This window comes from Hemitrygon akajei, unplaced genomic scaffold, assembly GCF_048418815.1.
Source record: "Hemitrygon akajei unplaced genomic scaffold, sHemAka1.3 Scf000187, whole genome shotgun sequence".
Lineage (NCBI taxonomy): Eukaryota > Metazoa > Chordata > Chondrichthyes > Myliobatiformes > Dasyatidae > Hemitrygon > Hemitrygon akajei.
The window spans coordinates 475,083-496,661 of record NW_027332073.1 but is presented as its reverse complement, the minus strand read 5'-3'; the positions used below and the strand labels follow the sequence as shown (position 1 = coordinate 496,661).

Sequence of the window (21,579 nt, the reverse complement as noted above, 5' to 3'; positions counted from 1 at the left end):
GGCAGCGTGAATCTCTCAGTGTGAGATGTGGAAAAGATGTGCTGGATGTGACCCTCTGAGGTTGGATTCTGGGATACCACGCATGTTTTGACCCAGATAAAATGAATCAGGGGATCAAGTTGTCCGGGTTAATGAGATGTTGAGAGAGTATTTCTGTTCTGTACTCAGATGTTTGATTCTGAAGTTCCTTGGAAGCAAAGCAGAGAATGAGTTCCCATTCCATCCCTCACAGAGAGAGGCTGTGATTTAATACGCTGTTTTGTGTTTGCACCAGTAGAAATAGCCCGGGGTTTCAGAAATCAATTCACATTTGGAAATTCCCCCTCACTGTCTCCTGTCTATCTGCCAGTGGGAGTCAAAGAGAAACTCAAGATGCTGAAGATGGAACAGAACATGGAACAGTACATCACAGGAACAGGCCCTTCGGCCACAATGGTGTGCCAAACCAGCTGAAAAGTAAATCAACACCCCCACCCCCAAAACTAATGACTCACACCCCCCCCCCCAACAAAATATAGGGTTGGTGGGGGGGGGTGGGTGAAGTTAGGGCGGGAGTGATTATTTACACCAACTGAATAACAACAAGCCTGGATACATTGGAAATGAAGAGGGTGTCTGGATTAAACGGAGAGTCTGTGAACTGAGAGTGCTGCCTCAGAATAAAGAAGCTTTACTTTAAATCTGAGATGAAAGCAATTACTTCAGCCAAAGGTTGTTTGATCTGTGGAATTTGTTACCACTAGGGGCGGTGGAGGCGATCATTGGGTGTATTCATGTTATGGATTGCTAAATAGGTTGAGAATTATAGCAGGAAGCAAGAATACGGTGTTGGAAAATAATCCCCCTTGATTGATTACGGAGCATTCTAGAATGACTTAATCACATAATTCTACTCCTATATATTATGACTTGTATCTTATACCATGACTGAGCGATGACTTCCTTGTATCCCATCACAAACAACAGAAAATCTTCAGATGCTGGAAATCCAAGCAACACACACAAAATGCTGCACTAACTGAGCAGGCCGGTCAGCATCTATGGAAGAGAGTAGCGTCGACATACGGATGCTACCTGGCCTGATGAGTTCCTCCAGAATTTTGTGTCTGTTCTTTTGTATCCCATGTCAGGCGTTGTAAAGAGTGAGGGGCAGTTTCAGATTTCTTCACTCGGATTATGACACAGCGTTCAAGTTTTAAATTTCAGGTTAATCCTTTGTTCTCGTTTGTTTTTGTAACATACTTCATTATTTCTCCGGTTAAAGTTAAAACTGTGGTGAGAGGTTTCTTGGAAGAAAAGCCCAAAACTGGAATCAAACCACAACTGAAGACGAGGGAACAGCAACAATGAACCAGCCGGAGGACGGAGAGCACCGACTGGAGAGAACCCTTCTGACTCGGAGTTTCCATTGATTCAGCCAGGAAAAAGCTTGGTGAGTCTCATTTACCCTAATACTAGTCCTTTAGACATTACATTTCTGTACCAAGGAAGGTAGGAAATAGCTGGAGCGGAACTGTATAAATGTAGAAATGCCAGTTATGCCAGTTGCAATCACTCCAGATCTGCTAATGTGCTGTCAGCATCAGCTCTGTGAAGCCACTCACATTCCCACATATTGTTTGCTCATTTCAAAATTGTCACTCCTGATGTTTCCTTGCTTGTTGTGTTATGTCATAATAATCTCAAAATGCGTTGGGAATTTCCTCCCTTTATAAGTCACCGCAACTGTTTCCTGCTGTAGTGATTGCAGAAATGTGGAATTACCATGAAGTACAGCAACATGTCATTGACTCCTCTGTCTATTGCAAGCTGCAATGATATACTTGTCCTCGAGTATATCGTGGTGCAAGCCTCTGCTAAGAGCAAACCCTCTTGAAGCCAAATGTCCCGGCACCACATTTCATTCAGTCCTAACTAGCAAATGGCAACCAATAATTTACATTTACATACCCTGTCGTCATCAAGTACTTTTCTACTAATAAGTTGTCAGAACCTATGAATCTGTGATTAAGAAGAAACAGGTTTTGTAATGTTCCCATTTGACCCTGTACCACGGGTTATATCTGTACTTGGGATGAACGGATGTTTTTGCAGCCAGGACAGCTGGAGCTGCCGGAATCGGTTTAAACTCAATCATTTCGGGATGGGAAGCAGCGTGTTGGGTCAGATGATGAAACTGTTGATATTAAGATATATCCAATGTTCAGAGAGACTGTGACAGGTTTGGCTGTGGACAGGTCATTATGTAGTGAAAAGCAGCAACAATTTCCGCTCCCCCCACACACACTCCCCCTCTCACCTTCCTATTTTTTTGCTGGTGTTAATCGCAGGAGTTAGGAAATCTTTCTACTCACTGAACAGTGAAATTAAAGCCTGTGATTCCATTCAAAGCCCTGCTTCTTCATAAAGAGTGGGGTTGAAGTGTTATCGAGATGAACATAGGGAAATGCGTAACGAAAGTTTAAATCAGATCAGCAGCAGTTTCGGAGGGCCGAGTGGTCCACTTATGCATTTGCTGTGTTGATTAGAAAAGTTCTGACAGTTCAATTAGTGGAAGACAATATAACTTCTGCATATTAATTGTATTGTGGAACTGAAAAGAAACACTACATTGATTGACAATATACATTGAGATTTGTGCGTTAATGTTGTACCCCAGCGGGTTGCGGATCGACCATGGCTCACTCGGTGAACGGTACGGGACCGAAGGACGCGCACCCCCTTCCCTGTTACTGACTCCATAGTCTCCCCATCTGCTGCGCGAACGAGCTCACCGCCCCGCCCACTGCCCCACGCGCGCCCTCTCGCAGAGCTCCGTCACGCCCGTGCTCCTGGGCTGACGTTGAGACGATTTAAGTATTCTGCGCGTGCCCGGTATCTCTCGTAAAGTGATAAAGTAAAGTGACGTGAGATTTACTTGTCAAATGCCATTTTAGCATACCAACCAATCGGGATATGAGCTTTTTCATTAAGGAGTTCCCTCCGTAGACCCCGCCAGGTGTTTACCACCCTAACTCCTGGGAAAGATACAAAAAGCTAATTTATTTAATGCCGCTCTTCCTCTCCAAGGAGTCTGTAAGGGCGATGGATTGAAGTTCACTCAAACGATTCTCATCAGGCACGGTCCCCAATCCAGACAGCATCCTTGTAAATGTCTTCTGCGCGCTCTCTTTAGCATCCACGTTGTTTCCTGTAGTGAGGTGACCAGAACTGAACACAGTACTCCCAAGTGGATTCTAGTCAAGGTTTTATATAACTGTAAGATTGCTTCACGCTCTTGAACACAATTCCATGATTGATAAATGTCAACACACCATATGCTTTCTTAACAACACTGCCAACGTGTGCAGCAGCTTTGAGTGTTCTATCGACATTAACCCTCCACATTGCCAAGAGTCTTACGATTAATATTATATTCTGTCTTTAAATTTCATTTACCGAAATGAACCACTTCATGCTTATCCGTATTGAACTCCATCTGCCACTTCTCTGCCCAGTTCTGCATCCTATCGATGTTGCACTGTAACATCTGACAACCCTGCAGACGATCCACAACACTCCCAACTTTTGTGTCATCAGCAAACGTACTAACCCATCCTTCAACTTCCTCATTCGGGTCAGTTGTAAAAATCACAAAGACAAGGGGTCGCAGAACAGATCCCAACGGGACACTACTAGTCACCATCATCCATGCAGAATACGAACCATCTACAACTGACCTACGTCGTCTATTGGCATGCCAATTCTGGATTCACAAAGCAATGTCTCCTTGGATCCCATACCTCATTCTTTTCTGAGGGAGCTTTCCATGGGGAACCTTACTAACCTCTTACTGAAATCCATATATAGTACTTCCACTGATCTACCTTCATCAATGTGTTTTGTTACATCTTCAAATAATTCAATCAGGTTCATAAGGCATGACCTGCCCTTGGCAAAGCCATGCTGACTATCCCTAATCAGACCATGTCTCTCCAAATGCTCATAAACCCTGCCTCTCTGGATCTTCTCCAAAACTTGCCCACAACTGAAGTAATACTCGCTGGTCTATAATTTCCTGGGTTATCTCTACTCCATTTCTTGAACAAGGGAACAATGTTTGCAACCTTCCAATCATCTGGTATTTTTCCCATCCCTATTGATGATGCAAAGATAATCGCCAGAGGCTCAGCAATCTCCTCCCTCACTTTCCAGAGTAGCCTGGGGTATATCTCATCCAGTCCGGCGACTTATCGAGTTTTATGACTTTCAAAAGCTCCAGCACATCCTCTTTCTTAAAGTCTATGCACTCAAGCGTTTCAATCCACAGAAAGTCATCCCCACAACTTCCAAAGTCCTTTTCACTTGCGAATACTGAAGCAAAGTATTCATTAAGTACATCAGAATATTTTAAATGATCGGCAGATTGAGAAACATCTGTTGAGAATGTAGCGGTGAATTCTAACCAAACCAAGTTGCCGCTGCTGGCGACCCCCCGGATTTGTTATACTTGCATGCCGTCCCCTCTGCTCCAGTGATGATTGTTACTAATGTCGGTGATATGTATTCGATCCTTTATTACCAATCAGCAAACATAAAATCTTGAAGCGATGAAACTGAAGTGTACCCAAGTGTAGGTTCAACGTATTTGATAGGATAATAACAAAAGATATGACATCCCTCAGACCCCAGATATGAACCGCATGGAATAAAGCACAAATATGTAACTGATTCCCTTCGCTTTTACCACACCCCCACTGATCCGACTAGTTACCATAAAAAGCATCATAAATGCACAACGCAGAATACAATGCTGATAGAGAACAGATACATGGCTCCTACACACAGACTCAGCTCTGATACAGGGTCTTCCACCTGAAATATGAACATACTGTCTGTCTTGTTGAATAATTCACACATTTTATATTATTTATGTCAGAGATTCTTTTCCCAACTAGCTGTTGCAGATGTATGACGGGTTTACATTGTGCTTAACAAGGTGCCATGTAACTATCTGATAACAGCCAGGTGATATGGTCAAAGAAATCTTGACCGAGTTTCGGTATTAATAATGGTTTTAAAGTCCTATCGGAGAAACTATAGTGGTTCAGGTCAAGATGTCCTGATGCTCTGGCTGAGATTGCATTGTTCGGGATGTCAGAGTGTTTCTACATACACTTAACCCATATATTGCCTTTGGTGTCAATGCCAGGCAATGATAAACTGAAAGGAGACGGTGAGAATCAGGTGTGACTGAGAAATTTATAGACTTCAGTGATGATAGCGATAGATGTCCCATTGGGCAGCAGAAATGTTTCAACCCACACTGCTGTAACACTGGTCAATTACTCACCACAGCGCCACCAGTGGTTGGAGGACCAAAGCAGTGGGCGCTGTCTGCTCAATCTGCCTTGCCATTTCGTTGACACATCACTCCCGATCCAACACCCAACATTGTTTCCTGAAAGGGAATCGTCTGCAACATAGCGAGTAGATACCCGGGAGAATCGCGGCACAGTGTACAATCCATGGAGAGAGCGGAAATGGACATTGTGTGACTGTGGGTGGATGGGCACAGGTTAACCAGGCCATGTCAAGGCTTCAGTAGATAGGTCGAAATGTTTGGAAGTGTTTGATTCAGTTTAAAACAAAACTGTGTTCTCCTTTAAACCCCAATTATTGTTTGACTCTCTTGTTTTTTTTTTCTTTGTTACTGAGCAGCAAAAACTGATCACACCTGTCCTCAAAATGGATCTAGTTGCGAGCAGTGGAGGAGTTCCAGTGACGTCAACATCGGGAAAGGACACGGGTATGTTGGCGAATTATTTTAATTTATAAATACTCTGCGGATTCTGCGTCTGTGTTTAATTCAATATCGACAATTCACAAAACATTTGTGAAAACTGAGCAGAGAGATGAGTGAGAGAGTTAACATCTCTGGGGGAAACACAGTCACACGTGGAAGGGGTATATTTACCATCTGCTCCTGCTGCTCGAGCAGATTGTGATGCACATTAAAGTAGCGAGTTACTCCAGAAGACAAGACATTCTGCAGATTCTAAAAGTTTTGGGCAACACAAAGACACACAAAATATTGGCAGAACTCAGCAGGTCAGGCAGCATCTATGGAGAGGAATAAACATTTGACATTTTTGATCAGGACCACGATGAACCGAAGGTACTGTGGAAATATCTAGAATTTCTGTCCCCTCATTTCCAGTCCGATAAAAGGCCTTGGCCCGAAACATTGATTGTTTATTCTCCTCCATAGATGCTGCCTGACATGCTGAGAACCTCCAGCATTTTGTGAGAAATCCCAGAGATTTGCTGAGGAAGGGGTTGACCAGGCAGGCAGACAGTAACCCAGAGCAAAGCGGTGGTGATGGGCTGTACCAGGAGAGTGATGGTGATGGTTACTATATTCTCCGGAATAAGCAGAGTCCTTCCAAAACAGAGAGGTATATTCCCGGGGACACGAAAGAGCAGCCTTCAACAGATTGAACTATACCCCCTCCTACATGCCCGGCGCCCCCTTCCCTCCGGCCCAAGCTCGTTCCTCCCTACCATCCTCATCCCGCCGTCCCCCATCCCCCTATATATATTTCGGTCTGTGTTTGGTGATCTTTAGGTTCCAGAGAGAAAGTTACTGCCCAATATGGGTCAGTAATTTATTTAATTTTCCCCATTTTCCTTCACAGGCCCGAGCTCAGTGATCACCGAGCTCCTGGCAAGCTGGGACGATTTCCAGCTGCTGCAGTTGACGGACTTCTACCGGGACAGGCTGGAGCAGGCGATGGAAGGAGGGGTGCATGGAGTGAGCCTGGCGTTAACGGCCGAGAATCAGTTCAGCGGAGAGGAACATCGGGTGAGTGGGAAGGAGAATGGGTTTGAATTTTCACACATCAGAGGACTGATGGGTGTCGGGACTGTGACTCATCAGATATTAAATTAGATAAAAGAAAGGTGTGAATATAACCCGCGGACTGGTGGGTGCTCAGAGTGCATTGAGCAAGTAACAGTTGTGTGGGCTCACAGTATTAAATTGGATGATCGTGCAGCGTGACGGCATAATGTCAGTGGGAACCGGGACGTCATCTGTGGATGCCACAGGAGCTCGACTGTGTTCTGGGTGGAGATGATTCTGTTACAATCTGTAACTGCAAACAGTGCGGATTGAGTAATTCTGCCATGTTGTAATGTGTAATCACTGAATAAACCTCCACTGGAAAAGGCAAAGGAAAGGCATCAGGTGTCAGCCGGTAATCCGCTGTCATGTTGGACACTGGCGTCATCATCTTTTCTGCAACTACTCTGAAACGACTGTTCAGTCTGTTATTTAAATTTTTTTTAAAAATGCTCCTGTTTTATTTCTTCATCTGTCATCATTATTTTATGATTTCTGTTTTGCTCCGTCAAATCCGGTGAGGAATTATTTATGGATTTGGAGCCACGTCAATGAAGCGGTCACAGATCAGCCAGGATCTCATTGACTGGTGGACCAGGTTCACGGTGAATGTCCCTCCGTGTGCTCTGCACTCAGAATGTACAGTCCATGTCCAGACAGGATCAGCACTCGTCCGGGTGACTGCTCAGTGTGATCCCGTTACAGAGCACATCATTTACTTCTCATTCTCTGTGTGAATCTGTCAGTCCCCAATATGTTCACTGTTACTCTTCACAGAAAATCTCTGATATCGCTGATAAGGGAGAGCGGGCGGACAGTTCTAAACTCCTCCTGAGCCTGGTGATGAAGAAAGGCTCCCGCGCCCAGAGGGTGATGTGGGAAACCTTTGTGAAAATGCGGATTGGTGTCCCAAAGTTGGACAAAATACTGAAGGAAATACAGGAATATGGTGAGATTATAATAGAGATTAATTCAAATTTTGATCACAACGTAGCACACTTTAAAGTATTACAAAAATGATTTTATCAATTTGTTTAAATTCAAACAGGTTGCGATCCTTCGCATCGACCAATTCCCGCTCAACTTTTACTAAAGTTTCTCAGTGAGCTGAAAGGTAAGTGAACATGCATTGGCCTGACACACTGTGAGACCCCACACACCTCTGACAGGGTCCTGAGACTGTGAGACCCCACACACCCCTGACAGGGTCCTGACACACTGTGAGACCCCACACATCCCTGACAGGGTCCTGACACACTGTGAGACCCCACACACACACACCTGACAGGGTGCTGACACACTGTGAGACCCCACACACCCCTGACAGGGTCCTGACACACTGTGAGACCCCACACACACACACCTGACAGGGTCCTGACACACTGTGATATGCCCACACACTGCTGACAGGATCCTGACACACTGTGAGAACCCACAAACCCCTGACAGGGTTCTGACACAATGTGAGACCATACACGCCCCTGGCAGTGTCCCGACAAACTGTGAGACCCCACACACCACTGAAAGGGTACCAACACACTGTGAGACGTCCCACACACCTGACAGTGGCTTGACACACTGTGAGACCACACACACCCCTGACAGGGTCCTGACACACTGTGAGACCCCACACACCCCTCACATGGACCTGACACACTGTGAGAATTGACACACCTCTGACAGTGTCCTGACATACTGTGAGATCCCACACACCCATGACAGGGTCTTGACACACTGTGAGACCCCACAGACCCCTGACAGGGTCCTGATACACTGTGGGACCCCACACACTCCCGACAGCGTCCTGACACACTGTGAGTTCCCATACACCCCTGACAGGGTCCTGAAATACTGTGAGACCCCACACACCCCTGAAAGTGTCCTGTCACACTGGCAGACCCCACTCAAACCTGTCAGGGTCCTGATAAACTGTATGTTCTCTGTTCCCATGGAAGATGTTCAACAGAAACACAAAGAGGCTCTGCGGGCACAAACTGAAACACTGAGAGTGAACACGATCCTGATGAGGGAGAAGGTGAAGGTTTTCCAGCTGGTTGATCGATACGCTGAGCTCACGGTCATTTCTACTATTCGAGATCTGAGACTGGTGGAACATGAGCTTCTGGCAAGAGGCAGAGACCACGAGGAGTGTAGACAGAAACATCTCCGCGGAGAGCTGGAGAAAATTCGGGCGGATCAGTTGTTCCAGAGCAGCTTTTCCCAGAGTAAAGCCAAGTCTGGGAGTTCGGCATCAGTGGCTGGAGTCCCGGGGATCGGAAAAACAACAATGGTACAAAAGATTGTTTATGACTGGGTCACGGGGAAAATATACCAACAATTCCAGTTTGTCTTCAGTTTCAAATTCCGGGAGTTAAACTCCATTAACAACAGAATAAACCTGAGGGAACTGATTCTGGATCAGTATCCCTACTTTGGGAATATCCTGACAGAGGTCTGGAAGAACCCAGAGGGATTGCTGTTTATATTCGATGGTTTGGATGAATTCAAACACAAAATCGATTTTGCTGACAGTCGGAGAGATACAGAACCCAAGCACCAGTGCCCAGATCCCGAGTGGTGGTGTGAAGTGTCTGACATTGTGTACAGTTTAATCCAGGGCAAGCTACTCCCAGGGTGTTCAGTGCTGGTGACCACCCGCCCCACTGCGTTACATTTTTTGGAAAAGGCAGAGATCAGTGTTTGGGCTGAAATCCTGGGATTTGTTGGTGAGGAACGAAAGGAATATTTCTTCAGGCATTTTGAAGATCAGACGGTGGCGGCAGCTGTTTTCAAACACGTGAAGGAGCACGAGATCCTGTACACCATGAGCTACAACCCCTCCTACTGCTGGATCCTCGCTGTGGCACTGGGCCCCTTCTTCACACAAAGAGTCAGGGACCCGCAGCGAGTTCCCAAGACCATCACCCAACTGTACTCGTACTATATTTACAACATCCTGAAAAACCACGGCCGTGAGATTGAGAACCCCCGTGATGTGTTACTCAGGGTTGGTCAGATGGCCTTCAGAGGAGTGTCCGGGAAGAATATTGTGTTCACAGATGGAGATTTGATCAAGTACAAACTGCAGCCTTCCCAGTTCCTGTCCGGGTTCCTGATGGAGCTTTTGGAGAGAGAGGATTCTGCCCGGAGCGTGGTGTACACATTCCCACACCTCACCATCCAAGAGTTTGTAGCTGCAGTCGCACAATTCCTGAATCCACATCCCGGGGATATCCTGAAATTCCTCACTGAAGTCCACAACACGACAGATGGGCGATTTGAGGTATTTCTCCGTTTTGTTGCTGGTCTCTCCAACCCAATGACAGCTCGGGGCCTGGAGGAGTTTCTGGGTCCATTTCCTCATCAAACAACCTGCCGGGTGATTGACTGGGTGAAGGAGGAGTTTAAACGGCAGAGTGGAAACACGAGGAATGAAGCTGGTAAAAGACACCTCCTGAACACATTGCACTACCTGTTTGAGTCTCAGAATCGTGGACTGGCTCAGGCCGCATTGGGATCTGTGGAAACACTTTCATTCAATGGAATGACACTGACCCCGATTGACTGCGCGGTCCTGTCTCATGTCGTCGGATTCTGTGATAGAATAAAAGGCCTCGACCTGGAGTATTGCCGCATTCAGTGTGAAGGAATCCAGCGGCTGGGTTCCGGGCTGCACAAGTGCCAGGAGTTGAGGTAACTTGACTTATCTCTCACTCTGAACTGTGAAACTGTTCCATTGTGTTGTTTCAGTTTAAGTGAATATGGATAAAACTGTAGTAAATCAGATTGCGAAGAATATTGACAAATGACCAGGGGATCAGTCAGTAAATCGCAAGGGACGGAATGGTTCTGTGTTTTTTTTTTGAAGGGATGTTGGAGACTTCATCAGATCAGTGAACAACAGCCATTGGTTTAATGGTGGTAAATCACAGGAATGACCGTGTTTCTCGCTGCCTGTGACACGTCCATTGACAATGTTCCTTCTCATTGTTACTGACACCCAGACCGACACTGACTGCACTGGGTCAGAGATTCACACCCCCTTCCTGGTGAGGGACAAAACACCGTCAGCAGACTGTCCCAGTGAGAAGGAAAGAAACACTTTTGTGAGATTGTCCTCCCCTGCCCTTCCCCGGGTGTGACTAACACCATTAGTCCACCTGTGTGACTGTCCTCACTACGAGATACACAGACTCCATGGGCACTTCTTTTCCTCTTGTGGGATCTATCTTCCCCATCCCGCATTCTCCAGTGGGATCTCTCTTCCCCATCCTCTTCCTCCTGTGGGATCTCTCTACCTCATCCGCCTTCCTCCTGTGGGATCTCTCTTCCCCATCCCCTCTCCTTCTCTGGGATCTCTCTTCCCCATCCCTTTAGCTCGGTTTTGTCTATTTCACTGTGTCCCATTGACCTTTCTGCATTTCTGTCAGTAACACTTTGCTAACCAGCGGGCAATGGGACAGAACATGTGCAGTTTACAGGGTCACACCGACAGACAAAATTACTGACATTCGGTGAATACCCTGGAGCTGGGCAGTGAGGGACATTGACAGTGATGGGAACTCCGATTAGTGATTTACTGAAGGGTTTAATGATTCCTGAAATATCCAAGTGAGAGAAATTCCTTCAGACCCACGGTTTGAATCACTTTCTTCATCAATCTGTCTGTCTGTATTTAGACTGAGTTATAATGAACTGGGAGATTCAGAAGTGAAACTGGTGTCTGTGGCTCTGAGGAACCCGGAGTGTAAAATACAGAAACTGTGGTAAGTACCAGACTGTGGGAGATTGTGTTTACAGTCACTGGGTGTCTGACACTGAACGTTAATGTGATCAGTAATTGTGTTACTGATAAACACTGGGGATTTGTACCGTCTCCTGTCTCTCTGTGTCCTTAACCCTCACTCTCTCTCATCTCCAGGCTGAACGATGTCGGTCTCACAGATTCTGGTGCCGAGGATCTCGTCTCCGCTCTCAGTACAAACCGATCACTGACGGAGCTGAACCTGGGAATAAACTCTCTCACAGACCAATCTGTCCCCGTTCTCCGCCGTCTCACACTGACCCACCCGAGTCTGGAGCTGATCTGGTGAGTGTTAATGTTCAATATGATAAAATATCAGCATATCCGCGTGTTTTCTGGTGATATTTGTCTCTGAGAGTTGTAGAAACATTAACCCCGGTCCCCTGTTACTGACACTGTTGTGTAATCTGTTTATTTCATCTTTATTCTCCCATCTGTTTCAGGCTGTGGGGGAATCAGTTCAGTGAGACCGGGGCGAAGGAACTGAGATCTCCGCAGGAACCCAGACCCGGACTGAGGGTATCTGTGTGAACATCTGAATGTGTAAACATCCCCGCCCGCGACATGGAGACATTTTGGCCGATTCCACGCCCTCCACTTTAACTCCCCCCTCCCCTTTAATGGCCGCGAGCCGGGTTTAATTCCCAACGGTTCCAACAGACTCCAGTCTGGCGCTCTGTGACTTCGGAAGCTTTCGCGCAGTGACGTATTCCGCCTGTTGTCCAGCGGCCTAACTTCCGATGGTTGTGCGAGTTCGAGACTCCCCCATCTGAGACCCCGGAGAATTACCCAGACAGGAAGAGCTCGGGGGCCGGGGCTCAGACTGGGACACCGGTGTCCCGGGGTGGGATTATTCCGGCAGAGAATCCTTTTGCTCCCTTTGCTGAGGACTGTGCATTCGGCAGCCTGGCCGATATAATGATGTTAAATTGACAAATCCCTCGGCAGTGACCCTGGATCTGCAGCGATCTCGGACACGGCCCTGAAGTGTGATTTTATAATCATCGGTTCCCCGATGCAGAGTGACGGTGAGAAACGGGACTGATTATTCACCCGGTCACTCGTTGTCGCCGGTCAGTTAATTGTGTGTGACTGTGAGTGAGTCGGGAGCAGCTTATTTATTCCCGCATGTCAGCAGCTCACACATTGTTTAATTTACATTTGTCATGATGAAATCAATAAACCGCTGTAACTTCCCGTCCTGGTGTCGGACTCGAGTTTTATTTGAGGTTTCTGCTGCCCCCCGCACCCTGTGCACTGCAACAGTGGGTCGGAGCTCCTCACACTGACACAGTAGCGTCTCAGCTCCAGGCTGAGGGAGGTCGGACTGGCAGAGTCTGGGTGCTGAGGATCTCATCTCCACCCAACCCACAACTGACCGCCTCCTGCTATCGATAGGGAGCACCCTTCCCACAGTCCCAGTTTCTGTTTGACCCCTCAAGTTCCTGCTGTACGCCTCGGCCCCTCCGAACCAGATCTCCAACACCTTCACGAGTCAGACCTGATGGTGAAGGGGACGCTGGATTGGTCGGGCCAGTTGCCGAAGAGCATAGCTTCGCTCTTCGTGCGGTTGACCCTGGCCCCCGACGCCTGCTCGAACTGTTCGCAGATGCTGATCAGCCTGCAAACTGACCTCGGATCAGTGCAGAAGACAGTGACGTCGTCCATGTACAGGGAGGTTTTGACTTGTGTCCCTCCGCTGCCTGGCAGCGTCACCCCTCTTCTGCCCTCATCCCTCCTGATGGCTTCGGCAAAGGGTTCTATGCAGCACACAAACAAGACAAGGGAGAGAGGGCAGACCTGCCTGACTCCAGACCTCATGGGGAAGCTGTCTGTTTCCCACCCGTTGACCTGGACTGCGCTACAGATGTCCGTGTAGAGCAGTTTGATCCAATTCTGGATTCCCTCCCCAAATCCCATTTTGGAGAGTACATCCGCCATGTACGTGTGTGATATCCTGTCGAAGGCTTTCTCCTGGTCCAAGCTGACCAGGCAGGCGTCCACCCCCCCCGTCCTGCACACAGGCGATGGTGTCCCTCAGCAGCGCGAGGCTGTCTGAGATCTTCCTGCCCGGTACAGCACAGGTTTGGTCCGGGTGGATCACCGGCTCCAGTGCAGACTTGACCATGTTGGCGATAGCCTTGGACAGGATCTTGTAGTCCACATTCAGGAGTGAGATGGGACTCCAATTTCTAATGTCTTCCCTCTCCCCCTTCTGCTTGTAGATGAGGGTGATGATGCCCTTCCTCAAGGGTTCCGACATGCTGCCTGCCAGGAGCGTAGCGTTGTACACTTCCAGCAGGTCGGGGCCCATCCGGTTCCACAGTGCCGAGTACAACTCGACCGGTAAGCCGTCGCTTCCGGGAGTCTTACCCGACTCAAAGGAACGGACGGAGCCAGTCAGCTCGTCCAGGGTCAGTGGCTGCTCCAGACACTCCCGCTTGCCGTCGTCTAAGATCTGCGTGATAGAGGTACTGTCCAGCCTGCCGTCGGCGCTGCCGGATGGTCCAGCCGCATCAATGGTGCAGTTGAAGTCTCCGGCTGGGACGTCACCAGCAGCGGTGGGAGCCGCTCGCTCCGCACGGGGGAGGCGCACACGGTGATCAGCCGGAGCGGAGTGTCCCGGTATTTGACGTCTGCTACCAGACCGTCCCCGACCACACCGACAAACCCCGGGTCCACCAACGTGACCACCTCCGGTAGTTGTGGAGGTGTGGCAGTCCACACTCCTGGAGGAAGGTCACGACGGCCTTTACCGAGTCCAAGTACCGGAGCGTGCTGACGCATCGCCCAGTACTCTTCAGACTGCGCACACTGACAGATGCCAGTGAAATGTCCGCCATTTAAAGTTCTTTATTTCAGAAGCACACTGTCCTTACCTTCGCAGTCCTGAGCCTTCATGCCCACGGCCTTTGTGAAGTCCTTCACCTTCTGTGGGCTCAGGAACTGCAGGTCATCCTCCCCTGGGTGTGGCAGTTCCTGTTCTGTGCCTGGGGGCTTGGTGTCTCCCAGGCCTGCTGCCCCTTCAGCCTGCGAGGCTCCATACGTGGCTCCGCTCCCGGGTTCCCGGAGCTGGGGGTCTCTGGTGGTCTCCGCCTCCTGTGCTTGTTCTTGGGGGGTGGCCAGCAGACTTTCCCCACCCTCTCTCTCCTCTCCGCCGGCTTTGTCCGCCGCTTCGTCTTCCCCCCAACTCCTTCCTCGTCTGACGTGGACAGGTTACCGGAGGCTGCGCGGGTCCCTGCCTTTCTCTTCACGAGCTCCTTCCGTTCCGCCCTCTGTCGTTTGGCGGGAGCTTTTTGGGCCTTCTTTCGTTTTCCCACAACGCTCCAGCCTTCCTCCCCCTCGGCTCTCCCCTCCTCCATGGACTCCTCCTCCTTTTCCTGTGGAGGGTCCTGGAGGGTCTGCAATGGGGTGGGGGCCCTCGGGGTGGCTGCGCCTTCTCCTCTGCTGGCGTCTTCCATCACTTCGGGCGCCGCCTCTGCAGGGGTGGCGGGTACATCCGATCCTGCCGGGGCCCTTCCAGTGCCAGCACCTCCCCTGGCCGCCTGTGCATAGGTTCCCGGCATGTTTCGGACAGGCCCTGTACAGGTGGTCGGTATCTCCACAGAGATTGCAGGACTTGGCCTGCGTGTAGTCCTTGGTGAGGCGGCCCTCCACCTTACAGTTCTTGCAGATTATCGCCCTGCACTGGGCTGACATGCCCCGCCTTGCCGCAGCGTAGACCAGGTAGCCTCAGTTCCCTCCGATGGCGAAGACCGAGGGCAGGTGGACGACTCAGCCGTTGGAGTCGACCTTCAGCTTCATCTTCACCTGCCGTTTGCTTGTCCAGCATCCCAGGCTGTCCTTCACGTCCAGACAAGCTCCTACGCTCTACACATACCGAGCGAGGAATGTCAGGACGTCGGCCACCGGCACGTACGGGTTGAACATGTGCACCGTGGCAGTCCGTTCCTGCTGGGCTGCAGCAAAGAGGGGCTGTGCTTGCAGCAGCGACAGCGGCGCCTCTCTCCCCTTCTCCTGGAACAGCTGGAGCAACTTCTGCCACCCTCCGGGTCATCGGAAGCTGACATCGAGGAACCCAGCCAAGTCCTGGATGCAGTAGATGTCGCCGATCGTGAAACCGCAACAGTCCATCAGGACCTTCTGGATGAAGGTCACTCTCGTAAATCTCGTCTTCCAGGGGTTACCACACAGCATACCCAGGCAAGGGTTAACACAAGATATTCCAAAATCCACTCCTATGGATTATACGAAGTGACAGCCACACACATTCGTTGTGGTTCCGTGTACCGATGATCAACCCACTCTTGTGGGCATAGGAGAGTTCCAAGCCTCAGCTGCGACTAACTGAAGCTATGCAATATAACTCGGAGTCCTGCCATGTGCAGAAGTTCGCTGATGACACGGCCATAGTGTGGTGTGTAAGGAATGGACAGGAGGAGGAGTATAGGAAACTGATACAGGACTTTGTGATATGGTGCAACTCAAACTACCTGCGTCTCAATATCACCAAGACCAAGGAGATAGTGGTGGACTTTAGGAGATCTAGGCCTCATATGGAGCCAGTGATCATTAATGGAGAATGTGTGGAGCAGGTTAAGACCTACAAGTATCTGGGAGTACAGTTAGATGAGAAGCTAGACTGGACTGCCAACACAGATGCCTTGCGCAGGAAGGCACAGAGTCGACAGTACTTCCTTAGAAGGTTGGCGTCATTCAATGTCTGCAGTGAGATGCTGAAGATGTTCTATAGGTCAGTTGTGGAGAGCGCCCTCTTCTTTGTGGTGGCATGTTGGGGAGGAAGCATTAAGAAGAGGGACACCTCATGTCTTAATAAGCTGGTAAGGAAGGCGGGCTCTGTCGTGGGCAAAGTACTGGAGAGTTTAACATCGGTGGCTGAGCGAAGGGCGCTGAGTAGGCTACGGTCAATTATGGAAAACCCTGAACATCCTCTACATAGCACCATCCAGAGACAGAGAAGCAGTTTCAGCGACAGGTTACTATCGATGCAATGCTCCTCAGACAGGATGAAGAGGTCAATACTCCCCAATGCCATTAGGCTTTACAATTCAACTGCCAGGACTTAAGAACTTTTTTAAGCTATTATTAATGCTTTTTGAGTTAGTGATTTAGATGCATATCATATTCTTACTGAGTTAAGTATTGTATGTAATTAGTTTTTGCTACAACAAGTGTATGGGACATTGGAAAAAAGCTTGAATTTCCCCATGGGGATGAATAAAGTATCTATCTATCTATCTATCTATCAGCTTTTCCAGTCTCTCTCTCTCTTTAGACTGGCCGACTGCCTGTCTGCAGATCGCTCTCTCTCTCTCATGGTTCAGTCCACAGTCCGCGCTGTCAGCCTGTGACTGACATCATAGCCCCGCCTCCTCACGCCGGCGCTCTTAAAGAAACAGTCACATTACGACCGCAGGATCGTAACAGCCGCAACACAACTTCCCGACTTTTGAACTCAATGCTTCAACTAATAAAGACAACCACGCCATTTGCCTTCTTAACCACCCGATCAATCTGTGCAGTCTTTTTCAGGGAGCGATGAACTTGGAGTCTAAGATCCCTCTGATCATCAACATTGTTCAGGGTTTTGCATTTAACAGTGTACTGTCTCATACATTCGACCTACCGAGCTGCCAAGATGATCATCACTAATCAAATCTCACTGAAATTTCTCAGGTCCTGTTGAATTTATTGCCAAGTGCACAAGTACGGGAAGGTACAGGTACAGAGAAACACTGACTTGTGGCAGCATCACAGGCAAGTACATTCAGATAACACACGGAACATAAATTATACGTTTTGGGTCATTTTCACCAATTTTAAAGGACTGTGCCTCAGACAGCTGGGTTGTTGCAATTGTTACGGACCAGCAGCAACAGATCACTAATGGAGTCTGGTTTCGATGTTAAAACCACTCTCATTAGTATCTGCTACAAATATAAAAGATTAAATGAAATAAACAGAAGTTTATTAGCGTATATACAGCTCCCGAACTCTCAAGCTTGAGAAACAATGCTTAACATCTTAAGATGATAAAGTGGAAAAGTTCAGTAATCCACGGAATAACTGAGTGAGAGGAGAGATTTGTAAATCCACACGAACGTCTAGAGAGAAGGCAATTACGAAGAATTCCACACACATTCCACGCTGGGTAAACGAAATAACAGTCGCCGAAGATTTTATCCGTCGATTCGTTCCGAAATCCACTTAGAAATATCACCAGGTGACAGTGGCAGGAATATCGTCTTCAAGTGGTTAACACAGAACACCCCGATTCCAGGTAAGGGCCAACAAAAGTGATACCACAGGATACTCCAGCAAATCCATGCATATGGATTATACGAAGTGACACTCAAACATCTGTTGTGCACTGCGTGCCGATGATCAACCCAATCTTTTGGGCAGAGCAGTGACAAGCTGAAGTCTCTCTCTCTCTCTCTCTCTCTCTCTCTCTCTCTCTCTCTCTCTCTCTCTCTCTCTCTCTCTCTCTCTCTCTCTCCCTCTCTCCCTCTCTCCCTCTCTCCCTCTCTCCCTCTCTCCCTCTCTCCCTCTCTCCCTCTCCCTCTCCCTCTCCCTCTCCCTCTCCCTCTCTCTCTTCCTCCCTCTTTCCCTGCTCTGTCTCTGCTGCAGCGCGTGTGTGACGTCACAGCCCCGCCTCCCTCAGGCACTTAAAGCGACACTCACAGTAAACGAATCTGCGATCTCGCAACACAATGTACCTCTAAATTCTGACAGCAGACTAGCGAGTGAAACTTCGGTGTTGCAGAATCAGAAACCAAAGTGTTGCCAGCCTGAGTCAGGGCTTTGGGGCTCCAGAGAGAGAATGGTCTAGAGTTTACGAGGAGGAAGAGGAAGAGGAAACAGACCAGCAGGATATGGCTACAAAAGGAAGATCAGAAAAATTTGGAAACTGGTTGACCCAAAAAAAAAGATGGTTAGTTTCTCCAAAATACTGGTGGTAATCAAAAGATCAGGCAACAATTGTGGAGAGGAATAAATAAACAACTTTTAGACCGAGCCTCTTCAGCATACCTAGACTGTGTACTCCGCTGCTTAGTTGCTGCCTGAACTGCAGAGTTCCTCCAGCATTTTGTGTGTGAGCGTCTCTGTATGTCCAGCAACTGCAGAATCTCCTGCTTCATATCTGCATTTTACTTTGGCATTAGATACACGTTGATATTGAGTACATTGTTTACGTGAGCCGCTTTCTGCGTTAAAAGAGCTGCAGATTTTTTCGATACACCCCAAAAAAAATGAGATATGGACATTGAACCGGTGCTTCAAGAAATGTTTAATGGCACCGTTATTACCCATAAGGCCCTGCGGTAATAATTTTTGTCAGGCACTGAAGAACTGATGAACTGCGCAGGCGTCAGGCTGATGACGTCCCCGAGTATCACGCATGCGTGCAGAACACAGAAGGCTTTGAAAATGTCGGCTGCCGGTAAGAGCGATTCTCTGTGTTTTTATCTTAAACTCCGACTTCGGGACGATTCCTGTGAATTTCTGACACCGTGGCCAGCAATCCCGGGACAGTCCTGCTCTCTTCCCTCTCTCTTAGCCCCATTATCCGTACACGGACCTCGGGGAGCTTCCGGCTGATGAGGGAATGGGAACCGATGGATCTCTCAGACAGAGCTGAACTCCAGCTATCTAAATGCAAGCATTAGGAACTCGGAGAAAGGGAACAAAACCCATCTGTGGACACTTTCTGGAGGTCCCAGATACGTATGTTCCACGACCGCTGGACTAAGTGTGTAAATGTAGGAGGGGACTATGTTGAAAAATAGAGGTGCTAGATTTTCTAAAATTGACTCCTTCAACTTTAGGCCACAAACTTAACTATCACCCCTTTTATATAGGGAAAAGCAGTATAACATTAGATGATCATCACCATAAGATGAAAGTTTAAATCTTAGCCTTTGTTTTAAATTAACACTTAGTCTTTCCTGTGATTAGAAAATAGGAATCTTGGCTAAATTACCAGACATAAAGTATGGTGAGGTACAGTGCTAGCATTGTAGATTAGCAAGGATTCTACTTTGGGTTAGCAAGGATTCTACTTTGGGTTGGACTTCCAGAGCACACTTACTGGATATCCACAGGACAGTATTGTTGAAGACTAAGACAGTACTTTCAAATAGAATTGGAAAGGAAATGAGAGCTTTTACCACCTGGTCATTTGCCACCTCTTCTTGTGATTCTGCTCCTAAATGTGAAGACATGGAGAAGTGAGTTTAAAATTATGCCATCGAACTGGTTGTAAGAATGGACCACACCTATTGGTCCTCATTTGCTTTATTCAGAGCCTTGTCAATAGCATGAATAACTGAATAAACATTTCATTAGAATGGGGTGGATTAAACTGAATATATAGGATCTTTAAATTATACCCCTTCCCACTTATTATTTTTGCTGGAAAAGAGATGTTGAAATTCTAAGTAATCCTGACTAAAGTGTAATATGGTTTTAAAAAAAGCTCAAGGTCAAATAAGTGTGAAACATTTGTAGAGCATTTTATAGGAAGGGACATTAAAGACATTCATCATTCATGCTGATTTTTCCTCCCAGCACTGCCGCAAATACACAAACCACCCCACCTCCCTTCAGATCTACTCCGGGCTGTGGCTGATGAACCAGTCAAGATTAGCAGTTCACCATCTGTGGGAAAAATTGAGTCCAAATACCTAATAAGTTTGGGATGTGTATATTCATCTCCCAATTTATGATGTAGGAGCATTGATATTATGCTGCTTTGTATGTAAAATATACAATCCTCTTTGTTCAAATCTTTATTAGCTAGTGAACTTACAAGTTTGCTTCAGGGAGTTAAGCAATTTAATTTTAAACAATAGCATGAATTGATAAATGTTACCAATTTTAAATAGCAAAAAGTTTATAGTATTTTTTTTCCTGGGAAAAAGACTTTGGGTCCGAAGTTTGAATAGTGTTATGATGTGACTGCATTTTTCGAAAGGAAAGAACAAAAATTGTAGTTATCCAAATGCAGAAAGGTTAATCCTACATTAAATGTGAATTGCAATTAAGAGATCCAAGATAATGTGTATTTAATAAAATAATTTAAATCAAATTATTGCTTTAAATCTACATTATACATTCAAGAATGCATTTTAGGTAGCTCAACACCTCATGCAGGTCAGTCAGGTATCTCCGCTCCCTTTAAACTTGCACATTTCTGTTTCCCAGATGCCTTTGAAACTTACTTTGACCTTATTTTCTGAGCTTCTTTTAAACTTGCAGGTTATGTCAAACACATCATTCTGTAATGTGATGTCTAAAAACAGTGATTTGGAAGTGAGGTATGATGTATTAATATGAGAACATCTAATAATACAGAAAATCTGCTAGTCCGACACCCAAGACCCAACCATGGCAGGTTCACTAAGTTTTACTGTGGTTAGTCACATGATTGGAGGGCTGTCGCCTGAAAGTAATGATCATTAATCACCATCAATGTTACATAGTTCACACTAAAAATAAAAGCACAAGGGAGAAATCGGCCTCTGCAGCACCTTTTTTTTTAGAGTGCTCAGTGGTTCATTTGAAATCAGGTCCAGAATTTACCTGCACTTCTGATGGGAAATCTGTTGGATGTGTTTCTGACAAACATACACCCAAAAAATGTTATGAGTCAATGCACCGTGGATTGAACGCCAGCACTTTTGAACAGTGTGCTTCAGCCTATTCTGTTTCAATCTTTATGAAACGTGAAAGAATCTGAAAGGTCTAGAACTTGATAGAGGGCTAAAAGATTATGAGAGGCATAGACGGGGTGGATAGTCAGTACCTGTTTCCCAGGGCACCAATAGCAAACACCAGAGGGCATATGTATAAAATTAAGGGAGGGAAG

General features: G+C 47.3%; 1 protein-coding gene across 1 annotated transcript; it reads left to right on the top strand.

The window, feature by feature from the left end:
• The first annotated feature begins 1,288 nt into the window (after positions 1 to 1,288).
• Positions 1,289 to 12,308, top strand: LOC140724323 (NACHT, LRR and PYD domains-containing protein 3-like). The gene is made up of 9 exons (XM_073038771.1): positions 1,289 to 1,432; positions 5,701 to 5,788; positions 6,678 to 6,844; positions 7,661 to 7,832; positions 7,932 to 7,997; positions 8,839 to 10,576; positions 11,563 to 11,649; positions 11,805 to 11,972; positions 12,131 to 12,308. Exons 2-9 carry the CDS (start codon positions 5,728 to 5,730, stop codon positions 12,216 to 12,218), a joined length of 2,547 nt encoding a protein of 848 aa, XP_072894872.1. The 5' UTR covers positions 1,289 to 1,432; positions 5,701 to 5,727; the 3' UTR covers positions 12,219 to 12,308.
• The last annotated feature ends 9,271 nt before the right edge of the window (positions 12,309 to 21,579 follow it).

Coding starts and splice junctions, on each gene's coding strand:
- LOC140724323 (XM_073038771.1), top strand. CDS start 5,728: ATGGATCTAGTTGCGAGCAGTGGAGGAGTTCCAGTGACGTCAACATCG. Junction 7,833..7,931: donor GAAGGAAATACAGGAATATG/GTGAGATTATAA, acceptor AAATTCAAACAG/GTTGCGATCCTTCGCATCGA. Junction 10,577..11,562: donor CACAAGTGCCAGGAGTTGAG/GTAACTTGACTT, acceptor GTCTGTATTTAG/ACTGAGTTATAATGAACTGG.